The sequence below is a fragment of the Diceros bicornis genome, chromosome 22, assembly GCF_020826845.1.
Source record: "Diceros bicornis minor isolate mBicDic1 chromosome 22, mDicBic1.mat.cur, whole genome shotgun sequence".
Classification (NCBI taxonomy): domain Eukaryota; kingdom Metazoa; phylum Chordata; class Mammalia; order Perissodactyla; family Rhinocerotidae; genus Diceros; species Diceros bicornis.
The window spans coordinates 25,410,744-25,433,157 of NC_080761.1; the positions used below are offsets into that span (position 1 = coordinate 25,410,744).

Here is a 22,414-nt window from a genome sequence, read left to right on the forward strand (position 1 = left end):
TGTCTCTGGGTGAGGATTATGTAGCCCATCACATTTCCCTCCACCCCATCCACACCCCAGCTCTCTGGAATCTCAGGGATACATCTTAATGCTCACACCTGGTAAATGTACAGAGCCTTCACATTAGAATATGAGTAAGTTTCCCCCTTCCTTTCTTGGCCTCACTTTTATTTTTCTGTTTTATTTATTTTCCTGATATGTGTCTTTAGTGTTAGCCATCTCTTATCCTTTCAAAAGGGAGTGGGGAGAGTTGATAACCACACAAATACTCAGGACTCTGAGATGAGGAAGTTACCTTCAGCAAGATAGGTAAAGACCATCAATATCTTGCTTAGTTTGGACAGAAGGCACACATTTTAGAAACCTTTGGCCGTGCACGTGGGATTAAGAAGCAGAGAGTGTCAGCGCAGACTCTTGGGGGGCAGACACTTGGACATCACCACCTTCCTTAAGAAACGTGGGAAAGCTGAGCTCGGTGAGTCTGACTGTTGCCCACTGTGAAATAGAGTCTACCTGGTGATGAGGATAGTATTTGTAAGCATTTAGTTTTAGAAGTTTTCATTTTTAGAAACCCTCCCAAAGCTGTGTGTATTTGAAAATAAACAGAGGCAGATTTTTCGTTAGAGGCAAAACAGAAGACATCAAGGGAGTCTCAAGGACACTATTCTCATGCACTCATATCGAATGCAACGGATGAGGAAGGAGTTAGCAAGTAGAGTGAGACACACTGGGCCTCCTTCCTCATCAGCAGGTTTGAAATGTATCTGATACTGTCCCTCGGCCTCCCTCCCCAGAACTGCTCCCTCTTAGGGCCCCCGCCATTCACTTGATGAGGGTGGTGTTCATTTTCCTTATCACTCTCTGCCTCAATTTTTATCTGAGAGATGGAGTTATGAGTTACAGGGGAAAAGGAGTAAGAAGCACATCAAAGAATTTTCTTGTGGCTTTTGAATAAGGGGCCTTATTGCTATAGGGTTGTTAGTTTTGGGTGTGCTGTTTTCATCATGAAGCACCTGGGGTTTGTTTTTCTCTAAAAGATGTAGATAAACCAGAGAGCATCCAGGGGAAGGGCAACAAAAATGATGTATGGCTTGGAGAGAAGGAGAATAACAGTCTATAAATATTTGAAAGGTAATATAAAAGAGGGAGAGAGATTATTTACAGCAATGGAGAGGAGTTTGACAGGGAACAAAAGCTTGCATCTAGGAGCAGGGGAAAATTGGGTAGAACTGAAGAAACAAAGCACAATAAGGGTGATTAAGCAAAGAAATGTAATTGTTATGTTAGTTTGTGCTGCAGGGAGCCTGAATGGCGGGAATAAGCGATGTTTCTCAAACTGAGGATCCACGCACGATTGTGAATAATGTTTTCCTAATTCCTCCGTGTGAAGCGGGGAGAGTGGGCAGTGCTTTATTCTTTTCCATCTGAGTGTGTAGTTTGTTTAATTCCCAACTCTTTGGCATTATATTTTCAGAGGTGGTAATAATAATTACAATACTACTAGCTCTCATTGACTGAATGTCTGCCTCATGCCAGCTATTGTCTTAGCTGCTTTCTTATTTATATTCTTATTTAATCTCTACAGCAACTCTGTAAAGTAGAAACTGTTTTTTCCACTTACAAGGAAATTGAGGTTCAGTAATGTGCTCAAGATCGCACGTGTATTGAGGAGTGAGCTTGGGATTCAAACCCAAGCTGTGGCTCACAGCCCAGGCTCAGGCCATATATTGGGCTCCATCGCCCAGGTCTTGATAGTAGTAATTTGAGACCCACTGTATAGCCAGGTACACAGTTTGCATCCAGGTAGAGGCGTCAGTAAAATAGTGGATGTTCAAAGCTCCCTTTGTTTTTCTGTTTTCTCTTTTTTTTCTTTTCTTGAGATATGTTTTCTCAGTATCAGTAAGTGCTGATATTAGAATGTTACATTTTCTCATTCTATAAATTCAGTTATACCATACCATTCTTATAGTTATATAGTGATCTGTACAGTCTCACGTAGGAAGGAAAAGTGTTGTAAGCCAGGTAGATCTTACATGTTGGTTGTAACGGGGATCCTTTGGCAGTATTGTGTATTTCCCTTAGCTTTCTGACTCTGATATTTTATACTGTCCAGTGTATTGATGATTAGTAAAAAAAAAAAAAAAAAAGAAAAGAAAAAAGAAAGAAAGAAAAACCCAAAAACAAAATACACAGAATTAACTACTCAGAATAAAGGTGAAGAACTGGGTGTCTGGGTTTTTCATGTCATTGCAAGAAGGGACGAAACATGGAATCAAAAGGCCTGGGTTAAATCCAGATTCCAGCTTCTACCTATTGCTTTGTATGCAGGATATCTTTCTAAGCCACAGCGAGCTCCTCTTTCCAGGGAGGCATAGTAGTTCCTGCTCTGTCAATCTCACAGACCTATTGCGGGTAGCAACTGAAAGAATTTATGTAAATTGCAGAATATTCCATAAATGAAAGATGGTATTCAAGTTTAAAAGTTAGCATCATTTGCATTAGCAGCTCTTTTCGTAGCTCAGCTCCTCTTGGTTAAAATCTAGAATAATTAGTAGTGGTTGAGACTTTTGAGAAAGCTGACATTATTCAGGGGGAGCAGCATCAGATTTTTATTGGGGGCAAAACAGAAAGTGCCAGATGAGTTTCAAAGACACTATTCTACTAATCCCACAACCATTGCCTCTTCCCTTTGCCCCTGGTGGCATGTCATGAAGACCACACTGAATTTCCCAGCCAGAGGTTGATGGTATAGAAATCCAAAATGTGGCTCAAGGCACTGCTGGCATTTTTCATTTACACTTTTCACTTGCCAGTCCTGTTTGTTGCTCTACGTAGGAAGTACCTTCCCTCCGCAGCTCTGTGCCTTTTTAAAATAAAGAGCTTTTTGATTTCTGTCCCCATGCTGTTCTTGCAATAGTGGTCTCTTGTGAATTTCTCTCTAAAGTCATCCCTAGATTACTTTTACTGTAAACGGTAATGATTTTACCCTGGTCGTATTTCTCCCAAGGCCTCCTATCTCGGTTACTTGTAAGGCTACTCCTCCTCTCTCTTGTTCTCTTTGATCTTTTATAATTGGCTTAAAACTCTCCATATTTAATCTACAGTGACTTTGTTTCTCCTCCCTATTTTTGCTTTTTCAGTCCCTCAGAATTTAATAATCTGTTGCTTATTATTTTCTTAGTTTTTCTCAAGGTGTCATATTTTCTGTCGCACTGTTTAGTGGTCTTTTTGCCTTTGTCTACACATTTGTTTTATTTTAGCTCTTAATGCAAGACTGCACTCTGTATTTCAGCTTACAATAAATAAAACCCTATGCGTTCTGTGGAGTTGGTGGGCTTCCTGTTTTCAGACTCCGTTGAACCTGAAGGCACCTGCCTGTGCATGTGGTAATGTCATGATAGAGTGACCCTTCCTGCCTTGGAGATAAACAGTTGAGCATCCAGATGGGAATGAATGAATGAACGAATGAATTTATTGAGGGCTTTTTCCCACAGGTTGACTTTCTGGGGCAAATGACTGTGACAGCTCAACATGTATGAAAGAGCAGCTCTGTTTCCTCCTCTGTGGTTGACTTGTTGGTGCATCCTCCCTGTGGCAGCGTCCATAAGGATCTTCTCAGTAAGCTGAGCTCTTCAGCTCTGAAATCTTTTCAGTCACAGCATTGTAGTCTCTTCTCAGAAGGTCAACCTTTACTTTGCCAGTCTGTGTCTAGTCCAGGGATGAAAGAGAACCCCCAGGGGAGTCTTGAAATTGCCTATTTTGTGTTCTTTTCCTGGGGTGACATGGGGGGAACAACTTAATCTTAAAACTTGTATGTTTGTAGGAGTATGTGCTTTTTTGTTGATAGTGTTCAGATAATTAGCCTTGCCTCGTTGTTGGTTAAAAAAAAAACCTTTATTTTCTTACTTGTCAGTCCAGTATTGTTTCTGTGATGGAATAAACCTTGAGAAGCACGGGTGAGGCTGGTGGTTGCTGCAGCCACAGATGATACCAGTGCTGCCCACAGTTTGCCGGCTCCTCTGCCGCAGACAGGGCTCCCTTTATGCAGGCCCCATCATTTCAGAGTTCGTGTGCTCCTCCCACCGTGCCACAGGCTGTCCCCCACCGTGGAGCTGCTCCTGGGTTGTGTGTTGACTTTGAGTACCGCCAAAGAGTTCGTGATCCTGGTGACCTTTCTGTGAAATGGAATTTCTGAAAGCGTGTTAGATTTCCAGTGACCCAGACACACAAAATCTGTATAATGTAGGTCACTAGATGAGGAAAATAAAGATAGTTGTGATGGGCTGTGACTGTGGTCTTAAGAAGTTGGCCAGCTACATAGCTTCTGTCATGCTGTTTCTTATTCGCCATGATAACATTTTAGTGGACAGGCCCTGCTTGGCTCTTGATAATCGTTTCTTTCAGTTAAGATCTGACTTTCTTTTCCATTAGGATGTTGATTGATATATAGATATAGATAAGGTTATAGGTATAGATACAGATAGATCTGTGTGTGTGCATGGATTTGTATGTGTTATGCTTGTATATGTATGTGTGTGTGTATATATATGTGTATGTATATGTGTGTGCGTCTACATATCCATATGCCAAGTTGTCAGAGCCTTCACAGCCTTGCAACTGTGGCCTCTGCTACCATCAAAAACCAGAAGCCTCTTGCTTTAGCCAAAAAACAAAACAGAAAGGGCATTGTCACAGTCGAAGTCTCCCTTGGGTGATCCAGTTGGCAGAGCTTACTTCTCATGCCTAGGCCCTAACTACACAGAGGCTGGGAATTCCAGTTCTGGCCCCTACATTAGGGAGGCAGGGATTGTCACAAGTATGTCATTTTTTGCTGTGGTTGGTGAAATGTTTGGTGGAGCGGTTAGCTGTGAGGTGATAACTGGGAGTTTGGAGATGATCATCGTACATGGTACATAGTGACTCGTATACACACTTTGAACACAGCACAACACAGTTGGTTTGGCAGCAGCTGGCAACCGAGGCTGCAGATGCAGAGCTGACAAGGACCCAGGGCTGGAGCGAGCTGCTTCAGGGATGAGTCAGAAGAGCCACCAGTTAGGGGCTCTGGGCCAGTGTGATGTGCCCTTGGACCAAATCTCGACTCTCAGCACTTGCCCTGCCTGACATTTCCCAGTGGAAGGGATGAGGTCCTGACCCTCATGGTCTGTCTTTGAGTCAGACCATGCTGCCTCTCCATGCCAGCACTTGAAGAATTGGTAGTCATTTGTATTCTTCTCCAGGAAATCATCAGTGTTGACTCCTTGTCAGTAGCAACAGATGTCTTTTAACTTAGATGTCCATTGGCCATATCTGTGTGGCTTCCTTTTCCTTTAATGACACAGCGTGGTGGCGAAGTGTGAGGTTGCGGACGGGGGCCTCGGCCAAGGTCCCACTGCCAATTTCACATACATCCTTAGCCTTACCACTTTAACTTCTCCAGGCATCAAAACAAGGGATAGAACTACTTCCTAGGCCTTCCCTGTTGTGGGATTCCCTGAAAAGCTATTAGGTTTGATTCCCCATGGTTCACCCTACCTGGCTTTGGTAAAAATGATGGTTGAAAGAATGGACAAGTGTTTATTTTTAGAATTGACTTCTTTTAATTTCAGAGGTGCTTTATTCAAAAGAAGGAAAGCCAGAAGGAAAATAAAGACAAACACACACATAAAGAGTGGACACATGGAGGAGATTCTGTTGCACAGGCTCAGAAGCTTGGTAGTTGGTGGCCGCACAGAAATCGAATGGTTTCAATCCTAGCAGTGTACCCTATTTCAGACTATTTTTGTGAACTTTATAAAGCTTCGAGGTACATCCCACACCCTCACACCTGAGCCGTGCAGCAGGGGCTTCTGAAGGAGGCAGTGGTGGAGAAGACACAGAAATACTGATGACTAGCTGAGCGTTTCGGCGGCCATGTGTACAGCCAGCAATCCTTGCCCCCTTTTCTCTTTCCCTGCTAATGTTGAAAAGTGAGATAAATGTAAAATGACACTTTGGGATGTATCGCCAAATGTCAGTTCTAGAATTAATATTTTAAATGCACGTGGAATCCCCAAATCTCATTTTAATCATTGATTTGAACATAGTTCTTCCTCCCACTCAAGAAAAACTGAATGTGGGAGCATATATATTGAATTTAAGATTTCAAGTTTCACCCTTTCTCTATTCCCTTTCATATCTCCACCTTCTCCAAGTAGCAATCTTTAAGAAGCATGATACAATTAAACAGCCAAATCAAAGACAAAGGGGTGTAAAAGCCTCCAGATAATTCCCGGTTTGAGTTATCAGCTCCTACGTAATGAAGAGTTGATTATGCCTTATTTTCTTCCTCTTTGAGGGGAGGTAAAACTCCGTGGAGGTGGGAAAGGTACATCTGGAAGAGATCTGAAATACTCCTGATCCGAGATAAGCACGCCTGTAAAACGTTCTGATGTCGGCTTTGGAATATACCATGGAAAGTACTAAAGGTCAGAAAAGCTTCCTTCACCAGTTTGGTCAGAGGGAGCAGTTAGCTGTCACAGCAGTGCAACCCTGGAGGTCATAGACCAAGCTGGGAGAAATCATTATGCATGGTAATGGGCAATTACAGATAATGGCCTTCTGGGGGTGGCAGAAAATACACAGCCCCACAGTCTTGCCTGGAATGAACATTGAATAGCACATTAACTTTATAGCAAGCTAAAAGTTCATCCTAGAACAGCAGCAGTCCCCCCAAATACATAAAATCCCTGTCTTCCTTAAGGGAAGCACTCTTCTCAAAGGTGGAATTGAATACACGAGGAGGCGGGGCTGGGGGAGCAGGATTTGGGAAGGGGAAGGAGTTGGTCAGCTCTTCTCTGCCTGGCTGTATTTGCCTCACTAAGTAGAGATGGTTCTGGGCTCGTGGCAGGTACACAGGGAAGAGCTTGTTTGCTTTCCTGGCGCCAGGTTTGTGTTTGACGTTTAAAATAGCCCTGTCATGATTGCCTTGTGGGAGAAACAGATTGTTCCCGCATTTCCTGATTATGACTTGAGGGAGTGGTATCACACCAACTGCACTCAAGGCTACTGTCTGACCTCAGGGGAGGCCGGGAGCGGAGGATTCTGCTCCTTTCCAAGTTCAGTTGCACTCGGGAAGCCCTGCCAGGTGCAGCCCAGCCTTCCTGCGGTACCCCGAAGATGAGCATTTGGAGCAAGGATAACTTTTGTTTGCAGAATTATTTGGTGGCTGTCTAGCATGATGGCAGAGAATGCTATCACTGTGTTGTGATTGCGAACATAACAATCGCTAATGTTTATCCAGCACTTACTGAGTGTGGGAGCCTGTCTGTGCCCTCTGTGGTGTAAGCAGCAGCATTATCCCCATGTGACATATAGACACTGGGGCATAGGAAGACTTAAGTAACTGGATCCAAGGTCCTGGGGGAGTAGATTCCAGATCTGGTTAAGCAGTTGGACTTGGAAGTCCTGCTGCCTGGCCGTACTGTGTAGTGGTTAAGGTCTGTTTCGCTGAAAAAAATATTCGAGGCTTAAGGATAAAGCCAAAGGTGCCTAGCGGGAACTTGACTGCTGACTGTGCAGCTCAGGGAGCTGGCTCGGAATCAGACTCTGGACTCCAGTTGCTCTGAAATCGGTCCTCCTGGAAAGAGAAGAGCTCATAGGACAGAGGTTCTCAAACATTTTTAGTGGCAGGATCCCTTTACACTCTTAAAAATTGTCGAGGGCCTTAAAGAGCTTTTGTTTAAGTGGGTTATGTCTATCAATATTTGTTGAATTAGAAACTAAAACTGAGAAATTAAAAATATATTTATTAATTCCTTTAATTATTTGTTAACATAAGTAACATTTTAATGAAAAATAATTATATTTTTCCAAAACAAAAAAAATTAGGGGAGTGGCCTTGTTTCACATTTTTGCAAATCTCTTTTTTTTTGAGATTTTGCAAATCTCACATTTTTGCAAATCTCTGGCTTAATAGGATACGGCTGGGTTCCCATGTCTACTTATTCATTCAATCTGTTGTTTTGATTGAAATACATGAAGAAAATTCAGCCTCACATAATAGATAAAGAGTTGGAAAAGGGAGAGAAGTGTTTGAATAGCCTTTTGAGATCGTTGTGACTATTCTTTGATGCTAGACCAAAATTTGACATGTGATAATTTCTTAAAGATTAGTTGCAGTGTGGAATCTGAAACCATGCTAGTGAGCTTTTTGTACTCTGTTAAATTAAAATCCATTGGTACATCTTGCACTTTAAATGAATCTTTTACCCATGTGTTACTTCATAACATCATGCATTGGTCATTTGGAAAGTATTAGTTCACTGAGTTGTACAGATCTTCCAAACATTGACATATTTCATTACAAAATATCAGAAAATCCCATTCATTAATGTCAGAAGAGTCTTTAAGTTTGGGAAGCTGTCAAGCACATGGTGGCAGACATAAGTTTTCTAAAATTCTGATTTTTACTCGAAAGCTCACACTTTTGGCAATAAATACTGTCAATTGTTTTCCTTGAGGGGACAGACTCACTTGGTTCATTTTTAAGAAAATGTCTGCCAGATACCAAAGTCTCGGTAACCATAGTTTGTCATCAGTCATTCTTCTGGTATAGTCACGTGCTGCTTAATGATGGGATGTATCCTGAGAAATGCGTCGGTAGGCAATTTTGTGGTTGTGCAAATATCATTGAGTGTACTTACACAAACCTAGATGGTATAGCCTACTACACACCTAGGCTATATGGTACTAATCTTATGGGACCACCGTCGTATCTTCTGTGCGTCATTGACTGAAACGTTGTTATGCAGCGCATGACTGTATATTGTGCTCCATAAAAAAAGCAGTGAGTATAGCTCTTAATTCAGGCATTTGCACATGTGCCTTTTTCAAGGAAACCATCACCCTTGGGTGTGCAGCAGAAGTGCGTACTGAATCCTTCCCACTTTGTCACATAATAGTAAAAAGATGCACTCAAAGGTAGAGATTTAATCAAGTTATTTTTTTTCTGCTTCATCAAGAGCATTTTAAGCAAAATTGACATAAAAAATTTTTAAATATGTTACTTGGCAGCGATGAGGAATACACTGATTATTAGCACCGTTTGGCTGAGCTAAGGCACCAGAAGTTTTCCGCACCGTGACTTCCACATCATCAGCGCAAATGTCAACACAATGAGAAAGGCAAATAACATCTTTATGTGATTGTAGAAATACTTTTGACCTCAAGGACCCTTGAAAGGGAGTTGCGGACAGGGAGCCTCCAACCGGTTTTTGGAACTGCTGCAGTAAGACGTAGGGTGTGACTTCTTGGCATTAAAACACCAACCTCTGCCGGGTTTAAGCAGTTCTCAACCTGCTGGTGCTGGAGGCACTCTGGCGGCTCTGAACAGTTCTGAAGCCTGGGTCCCATCGCCAGAGGCTCTGTGTAAAGTGGTCTGGGGTGTGGCCTGGTCCTGAGGAATCCTCCCTCACCCAACTTGATATAGCCAAGGATGAGAGCTGCCGGATTAGAGGCAGATTGTGTTCCTGGGGGGCCCAGTGCTTCTCAGCAATTGGTTAAGTAATTGTTTTTGATGACTTGAAATATTTTACAAAACAAATACCTGACTGAAAACCGGGGGTATTAAATTGAACTGGGTATCATCTTGAGTTGAATGAAAGCCATGTGAAACAATATGTTGAGATGTAATTTGATTTTTTTAATTATAATTATTTTATGGGGTCACATTGGTTTATAACATTGTGTAAATTTCACGTGTATGTTATTATATTTCAGCTTCTGTATAGACTGCACTAAAAGTCTAGTTTCCATCCATCACCATACATATGTGCCCCTTTACCCCTTTTGCTCTCCCCTCACCCCCTTCCTCTCTGGTAACCACCAGTCTATTTTCCTTATCTGTGTGTTTGTTTTTTTATCTTCCACATATGAGTGAAATCATATGGTTTTGTCTTTCTCTGACTTATTTCCCTCAGCATAATACCCTTAAGGTCCATCTGTGTTGTCACAAATGGCACGACTTTGTCTTTTTTATGGCCGAGTAGTATTCCATTGTATTTATATACCACATTTTCTTTATCATTCACAATAGCCAACACTTGGAAGCAACCCAAGTGCCCATCACAGATGAATGGTAATTTCGTTTTTTCTCTCTTTACATTTACTTAAGAGTCTACTCCTTCACTTCAGATCACTCTCTTGACCTGTAGGAGCAAAGACAAACATCTATGATCTTATTTTTAAAAGAAAGCTATAAAAGTAGAATCTAAATCCCAAATCTAAAGGGGGCTGGCTTCATATGAGCAAACTCAAAAACTGACACCCCTCTGTTCAACACCCTTCCTGCCCAAGCAAAAAGACCCTGATAAATTAAGCCCCTACATTTTAAGTTGTCTGGATACAGTTCAGAGCAGACCTTTTCTGCGGAGACCTAAATATATGTACACAGTCAGTCAAACATGCTCCTAATTTAAAATTTTCCTAATGTAAGGGATATTAAAAAGATTCGAGAAGGGATTCTCTATAAGATCTCTTTCAGACTAGGCCACCTGATGGAGAGGAAATGTGTTAGGCATCTTCCCTCTCTTCTTCTCTTGTCCACTCCCAAACCCGAGCCTTGGCACTGGCTTGTTTGTGGCACTGCCTACTCCTCCGATCTGCTGGGAGGTGTTGACAGTCTCAGACTGTCTCTGGCATCTTGCCAATGATAGGAAATTCTGAACTGGCCTCAAGAGAGAAAACCTCTTTCTTGGCCATGAGATAGGCTTTCATGGCCGTGAGACATTTTCTAGTTAAGTCAGAGAAATGGTGTTTTCTCTATATCTGACTCCCATTGGAGGGCTAACAGTTTCCCGGGGTGGCCCTGGGCAATTCTGAGCACACACAGAGGAGGAGAAAGGGAGACACATAGAGAGAGCAGGAGCCAGGGAGGGGAGAGCAGAAACCCATGAATAGGAATGCTGGCAGGCGGGTGGGTGTATGAGGTGGGGGTTACGACGATGCCATCAGCTGCCCCTTGGGACCACACAGTGAAGCCTGCTCTTTAAGTGCCGGTCTTTTCAGATTCAGTTAAGTTTTTTCCCTGGAGGAGAGTCTAAACTCCATACAACTATTCTAACAGCACCCTCATTCTCATCCTACGGGGACCCTGGCTTCCTGCTATGCTCTGCAGCCTGTTCTAACATCCCAGAAACTTTTTTTGTGCTGTCTGTTTTTCCTTAACCTGAAATTTCTTTCTTTCTCTCTCTCTTTTTTTTTTAGTGCCTTCTATGAAAACCTTTGCTGATTCTTTAAATCAAGACAGAGTAAGCTCCTTGAGGGCAGGGCTTGGTTTCTGCTGCTTCTTGCTGCACACAATGGATGTGGTTGTTACTCTCTGGGCTTTTCAGTGGCCCCAGGGCAACCTGTTTCAAATCTTGGCAGCTCCCTTGGAAGGCCTGTATTTGCTTTTCCTGCTCTTTGTATTTTCTCCCTCTTCCCCGGTATCTCCTGCTTGGTTTCTTTGATCTGGTCATCTTGACAATCAATATCTATCTGTCTCTCTCTACCTCCCTCTCCAGATCCCTTTGCATCCCGCCTTGACATTTTGCCCACCTTTGAACCAAGCCTGCTCCTGGCTTTAAAGGCCAACTTCAGGTTTGTTTTGTTATGTAGAGCCTTCACCCTAAGAAGAAAAGTGAACTTGACAGATTCTTCCAGGCCAAATTACATTAAAAAAATTCCTTGGGAAAAAAGAGAAATCGGCTCTAACATATTCCATGCCTCATGTACAAGAGTGATGTTAGTGAGCCAACATCAGCCGAACTTGTGCTTTGAAGGTTGAACTTAATCTGACCCTCCCCTCCACACAGTTTTTGTGTTTTCCCATAGCCTCGATCAGTCTTTCCTTCTGTGTGTGTGTTTTGGAATCTCCCCGTACTGGAGAGCCCTGGGGCATCAAGGACCACATCCTTTGTCTGTTTCAAGGTACAGGACAGGTTGCCTTGCGTATAGTAGGTCCTCAGTAAGTTTATTGCATTGGACAGGAATTGTTTCTCTGGCAGCGGAAGGTGACACTTGTGGCGATGTCCCTCGTTCATCATCAGTCCCCAGTTAGTCGTGTGAACAGTAGACACACTGCCGCCTCAACTCTCAGGCCTCTCTCTGCACCAGCTCTGCTTTATCTCAGAAAACCAACCCATTCCCTTGGTCAGAATGACAAGGATTTTTTTTCTAGGATTTTCTTCTCGGAATTGTACGAGCGCTTAGAGGGCCCAGGTACCAGCTCATGGAGCGACTTTTCTCTCCATGTAGCTCCACTGGGTTCTTTTTCATGTAGGGGAAGAGTCCCGAAGCATCCTGCTGGATTTCTCAGTTTTTCCTGAGTCGCTGGATTTCTCAGTTTTTCCTGAGTCTAGGAAATGCCAGGAGCTGATTCATCTGGACACAGGGTTGCCCTGCAGAGAAGAATGCAGAGAACTGAGCAAGCCTTCCTGTTCCAGGGAGGCGCACCCCACTGTCAGCCTCCAGACTCCGTGATATGTCATCAAACAACAAAGTCTTTTTCTTAAGACCTTAATTTTCCCTAAAATAAAAAAAAAAAAAAAGGAGCGAGAAGAATGACTTGTACCTTTTCTGTACCCTCCTAGCACTCAGTGCATTAGTTGATGGTGGATAATTTTGAGATCTCGGACTTAATAGTGAACAATTTTGCCTAACTGTTAACTCTTAAAACTGAAAGCTAAGTAGGACAGGCACCATGCAAGGTATGGAATCACAAACACAGGTAAAACCTGGTATACCTAAATTAACCTTTTCCATGAGATCATTGTGAATCACAAATAGTCTTATCATTTGTAAATTGTAAATTTCGGTTTCATTGGTGACCTTTCATGTAGGAAACTGCGGCGCTTGGTTTTGCCATTGAAAAGAGAGTACAGCTCTGAGTTTGAATGGACAGGACTCAGTGCAACAACTCTGGGAATCTTGACACTAGAGAAGAGTGGAAAAAAGCCTTGACAGACCTTAACATGAATTACTGGTTAACTAATATTAATATGCCATGGGCCCGGAGACCAGCCTATAACACTACAAGATCAATAAGGGTATTTATCATGTGTGGATATTGATCTCTTATGAAGGAGTGAATCATATTTCACGCTGCATATGTTAGTGCAAAGAAAAGTAGCAGAGAGATTGGGAAGCCTGATCAAAGAACTGGACGTGTGGAGGGTAAATGTACAGAGCCACAGATGAAAGCATTGGAATAAGAAGTGGGGGAGTCTGCAAGCAACGTCTCTGTTGGACAAATACTGCTGGTCGTTTTTCTGATGCCTACTTCTCCAGTTCCTGCTTCCTTTCCTAGCTGTTGAATCCGGTCCCGCTAATCTTTCTTCCTTAGAGCACAAATTAAGACTCTACCAGTAATAAATAACAACACTTACAACATCTAACGTCATACTTCCATTTGCATCTTTGCAGAGGATGGAGGGGTTGATAATTCCCATAAGGGACCGCTGGTTAAGAAAACTACCACAGTCTCTTGGGAACAATGCTGTTGTGCTTTCTATTATTATTAATATCATTGTTAAGTAACCTTGGCCAGTTTTTATTCTAGAAAAATAAAGAGTGAGATCCAGCTGAAGAATTTTCAGCAAACTCCTTAGGATGTTTCCTTTGCAGTCTACTTCTGTGGTCTTTGTGCTTAGTCACAGTGGGCATGTGATTTAAATGTCGCTGTCAGTGTGCATTGGGCATGGGGATGGACAGGAGGAATTCACAGTCACAATGAGGGGCCTGGTACGTATTGGTACATTCAGCTCCAGTTTCTAGAGCCAGCTGTCAGTTTTTACTCTTTTTTTTTTCTGTGATTCAGAAAATGGTTAGAAGTAGCCTAAGAGTTTATACATGGAAAATCACTTTTTGAATATATACCTATCAAATTTCAAATGGTTAGTTTATGTATTTTGTGGCTTATGAGTTGGAAATCTTACTTTTGGGTTTATCACCAATTAATAGTGACACTTAGCCAGACTTACCAGCTCTGATGACATCCCAGTGTTGAAGAGATTGTCTCCAGTTATTCTCGTGGGAATTCTGCTGTAGCAGAGGTTGGGAAGATGGCATATTCTGCTTATATTCTTACTTTCCATCCATCTGGCTGAGAGCTATGCTCTCTGACCCTTCTAAGGCTGGAGTATCCCGTGATCACTCAGCAGTTGAACAAGGGTCTGAAAGGGTAGCTGGGTGGCTTCCCTGGTCCTGGGGTGACAGAATGAGCAGCGTAACTTGGTTGTTTGTAGGGAATTCCCAGCACACCAGATGTGCCAGTGATTTTCGTGCAGTTCCTTCTCTTCCTGTTACCGCAGCCTCCCTGTGCAAGCTCGTAATTACCTCTTCAGGCTGGAGTATTTAAAGAATCTAGTCTGTTCTAGTCTACAGACCACATATACGTACATACAGTGGTCCCACTTTATCTGCGGTTTCAGTTATCCGAGGTCAACTGCGGTCTGAAAATGTTACATGGAAAATTCCAGAAATAAACAATTCATGAGTTTTAAATTGGACACCATTCTGTGATGAAATCTCATGCTGTCCAGCTCCGTCCTGCTCCCCCCATTCCCCTCAATGTGAATCATCCCTTGATCCAGCATATCCGCACTGTATAGGCTACCTACTGTATTGTTTTTGTAATCAGATAAACAATAAAGACACGACATTGAAAACAAAAGAAGTAGATACTGAAAAACACCCATTGCGCTACTAAACTGGTATTTAAAATAAGAAAAAGGACCAGTCGGGCCAGCCCCAGTGGCTTAGTGGTTAAGTTCAGCACACTCTGCTTCGGTGGCCTGGGTTCGGTTCCTGGGCACAGACCTACACCACTTATCTGTCAGTGGCCATGCTGTGGCAGCTCACATACAAAAAGAGGAAGATTGGCAACAGATGTTAGCTCAGGGCAGATCTTCCTCAGCAAAGAAATAAATAAAATAAGAAAAAGGACGAGTGGGGATGTTCAGGAGGAATGACATGTACCTTCTCCAAAAATGGTGTGGAATAATGAAATTGGAATTTCTCATCTCATTAGCTGGGAAAAGGAGGAGAGAAGAAAGAAAGGAAATATAATAAAATAGTGGCTTGACAATGCATTTACAGTTGCATAAGGTAGATGGATATGGTATCCTTTCAGAGAAAGGGGACTCGAGTGCTGACTTTAAAGTGAGATTGTAAAAATCCATTTTGTGGTAGATCTCATCCAAACCTTCCAGAGCTTCTGCTTTAATCATGTCCTTCCTTGTGTATTTTCTCTTTCTCCTTCCACACATTCAGCCAGTGGACGCTTTCTGAGCACCTGTTCTGAGCCATGCAGTATGCTTGGAATTTACCTCCATTAGCTTCCTCTCCCCACCTCCTGGTACTCAGCCCTTCTCAGTGTTTTAAAAATGAAATACAGTGGTCTCCCCTTATCCACGTTTTCACTTTCCGTGGTTTCAATTACCCGCAGTCAACTGTGGTCAGGAAATAATGCTACACATCACAATGCCTGCATCGTTCCCCTCACTTCATCTCATCACTAGGCATTGTGTCATCTCACATCATCACAAGAAGAAGGGTGAGTACAGGACAATAAGATATTGTTTGAGAGAGAGGGAGACCACATTCACATAACTTTTATCATAGTATATTATTATAATTGTTGTATTTTATTATTAGTTATTGTTGTTAATCTCTTACTGTGCCTAAATTATAAATTAAACTTTATCATAGGTGTGTACTTATAGCAAACAACATAGTATATATAGGGTTAAGTATGATCTGTCGTTTCAGGCATCCACTGGGGGTCTTGGAACGTATCCCCTGTGGATAAAAGGGGACTATTGTAACACCGTCTTATCACTCCTTAGAGCTTCTATTTTTTACTTACGTTTATTTTTATTTATTTATTTATTTTGCTGAGGAAGATTGGCCCTGAGCTAACATCTGAGCCCATCTTCCTCTATTTTGTATGTGGGACGCCACCACAGCATGGCTTGGTGAGTGGTGTGTAGGTCTGTGCCCGGGATCTGAACCCGGGAACCCTGGGCCGCTGAAGCGGAGCACATGAACTTAACCACTGTACCACCGCGCTGGCCCCACTCACATTTATTTTGGGTGCCAGACTACTTGAAAAACCACTATTCGTCCATCCCTTCTGCAAATGTTTACCACCATGTGTGCTACACTGTGCTAGGCACGGGGCTGCACAGGTAAGCCAGGAGGCGTGGTGCCTGCTGGCTAGATCTTAACATTCTGGTGAGAGAGAAGGCTCTTCCCTGGAGTTGTCTCCTCTGTTGCCTCAATGCTTACGTGCTCCTCGCTCTCTTGCAGGCTTCTGCTCCTTCCGCTACGCTAAAACCACAAGGCCCTAAAGACCTAGTCCTCTGTTGGTCTTCTCCAGAACTAATTTGGCTTGATCTTTTAGCCACAGTTGACACTGCAGCCTGCCCCCTCTGCGATTCCCTCTCTGATCCAGAGGTCAACTTTGGCCTCTCTGACATTGCGTTCTCTCCTCAGTTCTCCATGATTCCAGCCTTGGCTCTCTTCTCCTCTCAGAACAAGCTCGTCTGTAACAACTCCCTCATTCCTCTCCCCAGATGCAGCCAGCATCTCCTGGTGGCGACTCCTAAATCTCAGCTTCCTCCCTCAGCCTCCTCCATGAGGGCGAGCTTCGAGTTTCTCTCCCTCCTACGTCTCCCCCACCTGCGTGTCCATCTGGCATCTTGATTAAGCAGAACCCAGCACCTCCCTCTCCTCTGCCCTCCCAGGCTTCCTGCTCTCTCCGACCGCGTGTCCTGCATCTTCTTTCCTGATGTCCCATCAGTCCTCCGGTTCTGTTGAGTTTCGTCTCCCACGTGTCGCTGGCACAGGTCTCTTATATTTGCTGTCTTCTAGGTCTCTCCCTGACTACTTCATTGGCTCCCTAGTGGGTCTCTCTGCCTCTGGTCTCTCTTCCCTTCAGTTGTCTTAAGAATTACCATCAGATAAACCACCCCAAAGCACAGCTGTGACCCACTCCTTGCTCACAAATCCTTAGTGCTTCTGGCCACAGCCTGCAGGGAGTGCAGAGAGCCGGCCTGAGGCTTCCCTCCCCTTGCTGCAGCCCACCTGTCAGACTGGACCTCTTTTTCCTGTTCTGCACCCGATTCTTCAGCCCGACCACCCGCCCTGTCCATCACTCCTAAACTCTCCTCTCGCTTTCCTGCTTGCCTTCCTTTGCCTTGCTGCTTTTTTCTCAGTACTCCCTTCTCATTTTTCACCTATTTGCTGCTCCTCTTTTAAAGTGCGGCTCAGATACAGTTTTTTCCGTGGAAGTCTCTGTAATTCCTTTCTAGGCTAAGTCATCTTTCTTTCCTCTGAATTTCTGTAAAAGTTTATGGATATTGCAGTGTGAAAATCTGTGTTGTTGTTATTTGTAATCCTGTCATATCTTTCATCCTAGACTGTAGACTTCTTGAGGGCAGGGGCAGCCTGACACCCTGCAGCCGCCTCGGGCACCTGGAGCAGCTCTTAAGACACTGTTTAATAAATGTCCATTGGAGGAATGACTGAAGGGTCCATTTGGTTGTTTATTGGAATTGACACAGTTTAAAGTCTAGACCTGGGGTTGGCAAACTACACCCTGCAGGGCACTTCGGCCCACTGGCTGTGTGTGTGAATAAAGTTTTATTACAACACAACCACGCAGCAACCTGTACATTCCACAACTGAATGGCCCACGAAGTCTCAAGTGGTATCTAACTGACTTTTTACAGAAGTTTGTCTACCCTTGGTCTATACCATTGTCCAGACCTCTGAAGGTTATGATATCAGCTGTGGAAGGAAGTGAAGGAAACAATGTTTGCTTAAACTCTTAACCTCTTGCTTTGATTCTCTGACATATCTGTGTGGCACTGGGATATTTTATTACTTTGTTTATAGTGAAGTACAATTAATTTTGTTGTGAGAATGTTGCGGACAGCCAAGTTAACTAGATTTGATCTCTAATTTCTTGACGTCAGGATAAGAATTCGTGGGTAGAAGGTAGACGGCCAGGCTTTATGTAATTAGAATGACCTCTAAAATGTCTTTGGTATTCTCAATAAAAAGAATCAACAGGAGCGTTCCAGCTGTGCCAAGAGTGACGCTAACGTTGGAAACCCTCCTTCATTTTGGCTGCAGGAGAAGCCTGATCAGGTGCCTTTTTCTGCAGATCTTTGCGGAGGAAGGGGATGCGTTGCTAAGGTTTAGAGTGATGTTTTGTGGGCCTTCACGTTAATACCACGTTGTCTTTCTTTCTAGAGGCACGCATGGTCATCCAGGATATTCCTGCTGTCACCAGCAGAGGGCACATGGAGAACACACCTGACCTGGTTTCAGATTCCACCTACTACAGCAGTTTTTACCAGCCGTCGCTGTTCCCTTACTACAACAATCTGTACAACTACCCGCAGTACTCCGTGGCCTTGGCTACCGACTCCTCTTCCGGGGATGTGGGAAGTCCCCTCGGGGGGTCCCCCGTGAAGAATAGCCTTCGGAGTCTCCCAGCACCTTATGTGCCTGGTCAGACAGGAAACCAGTGGCAGGTAAGATGTTACTCAGAGAGTGAACTAGATATGTGAAAACCACCCACCCACACACACCCCCCCCCCAACTCAGCACACATGTGTGTGCATATTATGCAAAATGTGTAAAAAATTTTCACTCTAATTACGCCACTTAACCCCAGAGGTTGGCTGCAAGGAATTGTAAAGAAATGTGCGTATATTCATTTGTGTTTTCAAATTTTACTTTTCTCATTTTTCAATGACATTTGGTATAAATACACAGTTGGCCAAAATAAGATTCACAAGTGGCTTACTGTACGAGGCCCCACCTCCTCTAGCCTTGTCCAGACTCTTTGAGCAGCTTAGAAAATGCTGGGTGCAGCTTTCTGGGTGACAGTAATCTTAGTGATGAATTTGCACGCTGCGAGGGAGGGGGCTTATAGTCTGTATGTTTGCATGGCAGAATGGTAAAAAACAATTAGGTTGCTGCTGTGCTGGGCCAACTTGGGTGCATTTTTAGTTGGGAATGGAGGTCGGTCTTTCATGCTCTAAGTACGTATTTTTAAAATAGTGTGCAATCAAGAACTTTTGGGGTAAAACAAAGCATTTTGCATTCTCAAGGAAGGAGTGTTTATCTGGAGCTGTTCTGCTTCCTCGGTTTCAGCCATTTCTATCGTGCCAGTATATTAGCGGCAGATTCAAGGCACTGAAAGCATCCAGAGGCTGGATTGTGTGTACTCATGAGAGCTTAGACTCAACACCTCCCAGCCCCATTCCGACCGTGAGATGTTACGATCCTGCGAGAACTTGCTCTCATTTTGGATGCATTTACCATGTTGGGCCTTCTCAGCTGGGCTTTGATTCCAACACAATGCGACGTATATATTTGGGAGTTTAGGGCAAGTCTGACCTTCTTATGCCTACTTTAAAAAAAATGTGAGTTGAAATTTTCCTCTGAGCAATTCTATTCTATTTTGTCTCTGGATTGTTTTAGGTGCAGAGAAGTTGTTAATATTCAAGTGACCCCACATTTTGGATTCTCTTGCTACCCTCGGGGATTTGTCTTCTTGGGTGTATTAAAATGTCGGCTTTAACCCCCTGGGCCACACATTTTCATAAGTTTTCCATATGTTTTATTTTTACAATCATACGTTTACAAAAGGGAGCTGGAAGCATATTGGTGTTAGGATTGAGAGGTATATGCGTGGAAAGGAAATGCAGTGAGTGATAGATCTGCAAGCTGGACCCCTTCAGGCCTTTCAGAGTGCCGGTGGATTTTATGATTTCGAGCAGGTTTTAGGTTGATTTCTATTAGAAACTCCACTCTCTGAAGGGAGAAAGAAGTATCTTGTGGTTCTCAACAAGCCCAGCTCATCTGCAGATTCCCAAGACCTAAGGACCACTATTCTAGTGTCCTGGCTTTCTGACTATTTCCAGGCTTTTAAGGATAAAGTAGGGAGGGTCTATGAACCTGTTGGCTTATGAGATAAAAGATGAGAAAAAAAAAATCTAAGTGTTTTTCTGAAAGAAAGACAGCTCAAGATCCTCTTTACAGGAGAGTCAGAAATCTCCTATATTAACATTCTCACTTTGTCAGAATCTTCCAGATGGCATATGATGGCTGATGCACTAATGTTTATTCTTACTCTACCTGGAAAACCTGGGAAGGGTACAGCAGAAGTCTTTGATTTTCTTGGAGGTCCCTTACCAAAGTCCACCTTCTGGGGGACAGCTGGGAAGAGGTGGACTCTCTTGGGCAGCAATGTTGCCTGGTCTTGGAGAGCTGCCTCAGCTACCGAGTGCAAGGAGAGAGTCCCCGAGGGCAAGTTTCGGTACTCCTGCTAAAGGGTGGGAGAAAAAGTCTTGCCTAAACTGACTTAGTCCTGTGGGGAGTGCGCAGTTTTGATGCTGTCAGTGCCTTCTCTAGAATCACCACTTAATAGACTGGAGAGAGGTGTCGCTGATTGGAGGCCCAGGAGGGCTGCTGAGGCATCATTTAACATATGTTTGTTTTCTGGAGGCCTGGGCTTAAGCCTTATTTCCTAGCCAGTCACCACGGGTAATATATTCTCGTGTAAGAAATTATTTTGCAGAAATAGGTCCTTCTCTGCCTCTGTGGTTGATATCCATTCCTCTTTGTTGGTAATAACACCAATACTGACAGCTGTTATTTGTTGAGCAGTGAATCCTCCCCCACAGCCCTAGGAGGCAGGTGTGTTCTTTTTAGAGGTGAGACTTAGAGGCTGACTTATCCACAGTCACACAGCCACCAAATGGGAGAACTGGAGTGTGAATCTGTATCTGTCTGGCTCCAGTGTGTTTCTCAGCACAGTCTGGTTATCTGTGGGTCTGCCACAAACTCAGGGCTACGGAAACTGCCAGCCAGGAGCTGAGACCTCTGAGGAAAGTGCAGAATATCTCTGAGGTGACCCTTAACCATAGGATCCATTAAGTACGAATGCTGAGGCCCTCGTCAATTCTTTTGGGCTTGGAATTTTTACTGGCTTTGCTTTTCATTGGGGATCTTCTTGGAACTCTTGATTTTCTTCCTTCCCTTGTGGAGGTGACAAATAAGCAGAAACTTCAAGAACAGTGCTGATGTGTGGTTACTTCAGATGGCTGAGGATGGAGCTTCTGATGCTTTCCTGAAATATGCAGTCTCAGCCATTAGTGTTTAAAATATGCTGAATTCTTTGCTATTTGGGAGTTGCTTTGGAATCTGCATACTGATTTTCTGTGCATGTGGTTATCAGTAAAGCACATCTAGGCACACCTGCGATGTGTGTGTAACATAAAAAATGATCCTAACAATTGCAGTGAGGGGCCCTACCATATGGCCTCTCTCTCTCTCTCCCTTCTTAGTCTGATATCTTATGAGTCTGTGGATTAATCTTGTAACCAAATGTGAACACAAGCTTGACTTAGAATCTTATAGTCATGTCCATAAAAATTAGTTCTATTGGAAATAAACTCTTAACATTAAAAATACAAGAGCCAACATCGATTTAAGCCATCAGTTTACAAAATGACAGATGAAAATTAGTCCAGTGATGATTAGAGCTGAGATGGATCTTACAGAGTTCTAGTCCATCCCCATCCTACTGCAGAGAAAACTGAGGTCTGGAGCTGAAAAGATTCACTCAGCACCCACAGCTAGTCAATGCCAGAACCTGGAGTAGAAACCAGGCCTATTGATTTAAGGGAACAGTATGGTGTGCTTTGAGGAGCATGGATTCTGGTGCTTGAAGAGCCATATTCAATGCTAACTTGCGATTTAACTGTTCATGTAGCCTTGAGCAACATACTTGATCCTGTGAATCTCAGTTTTCTTATCTGTAAAGTGGTATAGTACTGCCCTCACAGCATTGTTGCATGGATACATAAGGCAATGAGATAACTACAGTGAGATGATCAGTGTACGTGGCAGTTTCTGTGTACACCGAGAAGTGCTATGCCAATATTGACTGTAATGAATTTATTTCATTAACCATCATATTCACTTGGCCCTGCTCTTTTTTTTTTAATCTGTTCAATGTTTAGCCTTTTGTTCTTAATGTATCTTAGCTACCTCAGATCCCCTTTGTAACAAGATAGGGTATAAGTAATGCACATTTTAGTTATTATTAAAAGACCGTGACATGTGATTATGGACCAAGTGAGAATGTGTATGGAATAATTTTTATCAGGATTGGAGAAGAATTTGATCCACTTAGGAGATAGAAGACTGGAAGTGTAGACAAAGATTATAATGGTTATGTTATAAAGAAGTATTAGTTAGGTAGTAAACGCCTACAAATAATACTTACAACCAATGGTTAAGGGATAGCAACTGGACAGCTCACTATTTAACCAGTCGTTTGGCAGAGGTGCGGGGAACAGCGATCTGGAAC

General features: G+C 43.2%; 1 protein-coding gene across 1 annotated transcript in view; it reads left to right on the forward strand.

The window, feature by feature from the left end:
• The window catches only part of DMRT1 (doublesex and mab-3 related transcription factor 1), a 103,119-nt gene that overhangs the window by 18,831 nt on the left and 61,874 nt on the right, over positions 1-22,414 (forward strand). Inside the window, exon 3 of the mRNA XM_058565306.1 lies at positions 18,280-18,563. Coding sequence (XP_058421289.1) covers positions 18,280-18,563 — 284 coding nt within the window. The remainder of the gene's footprint in view (positions 1-18,279; positions 18,564-22,414) is intronic.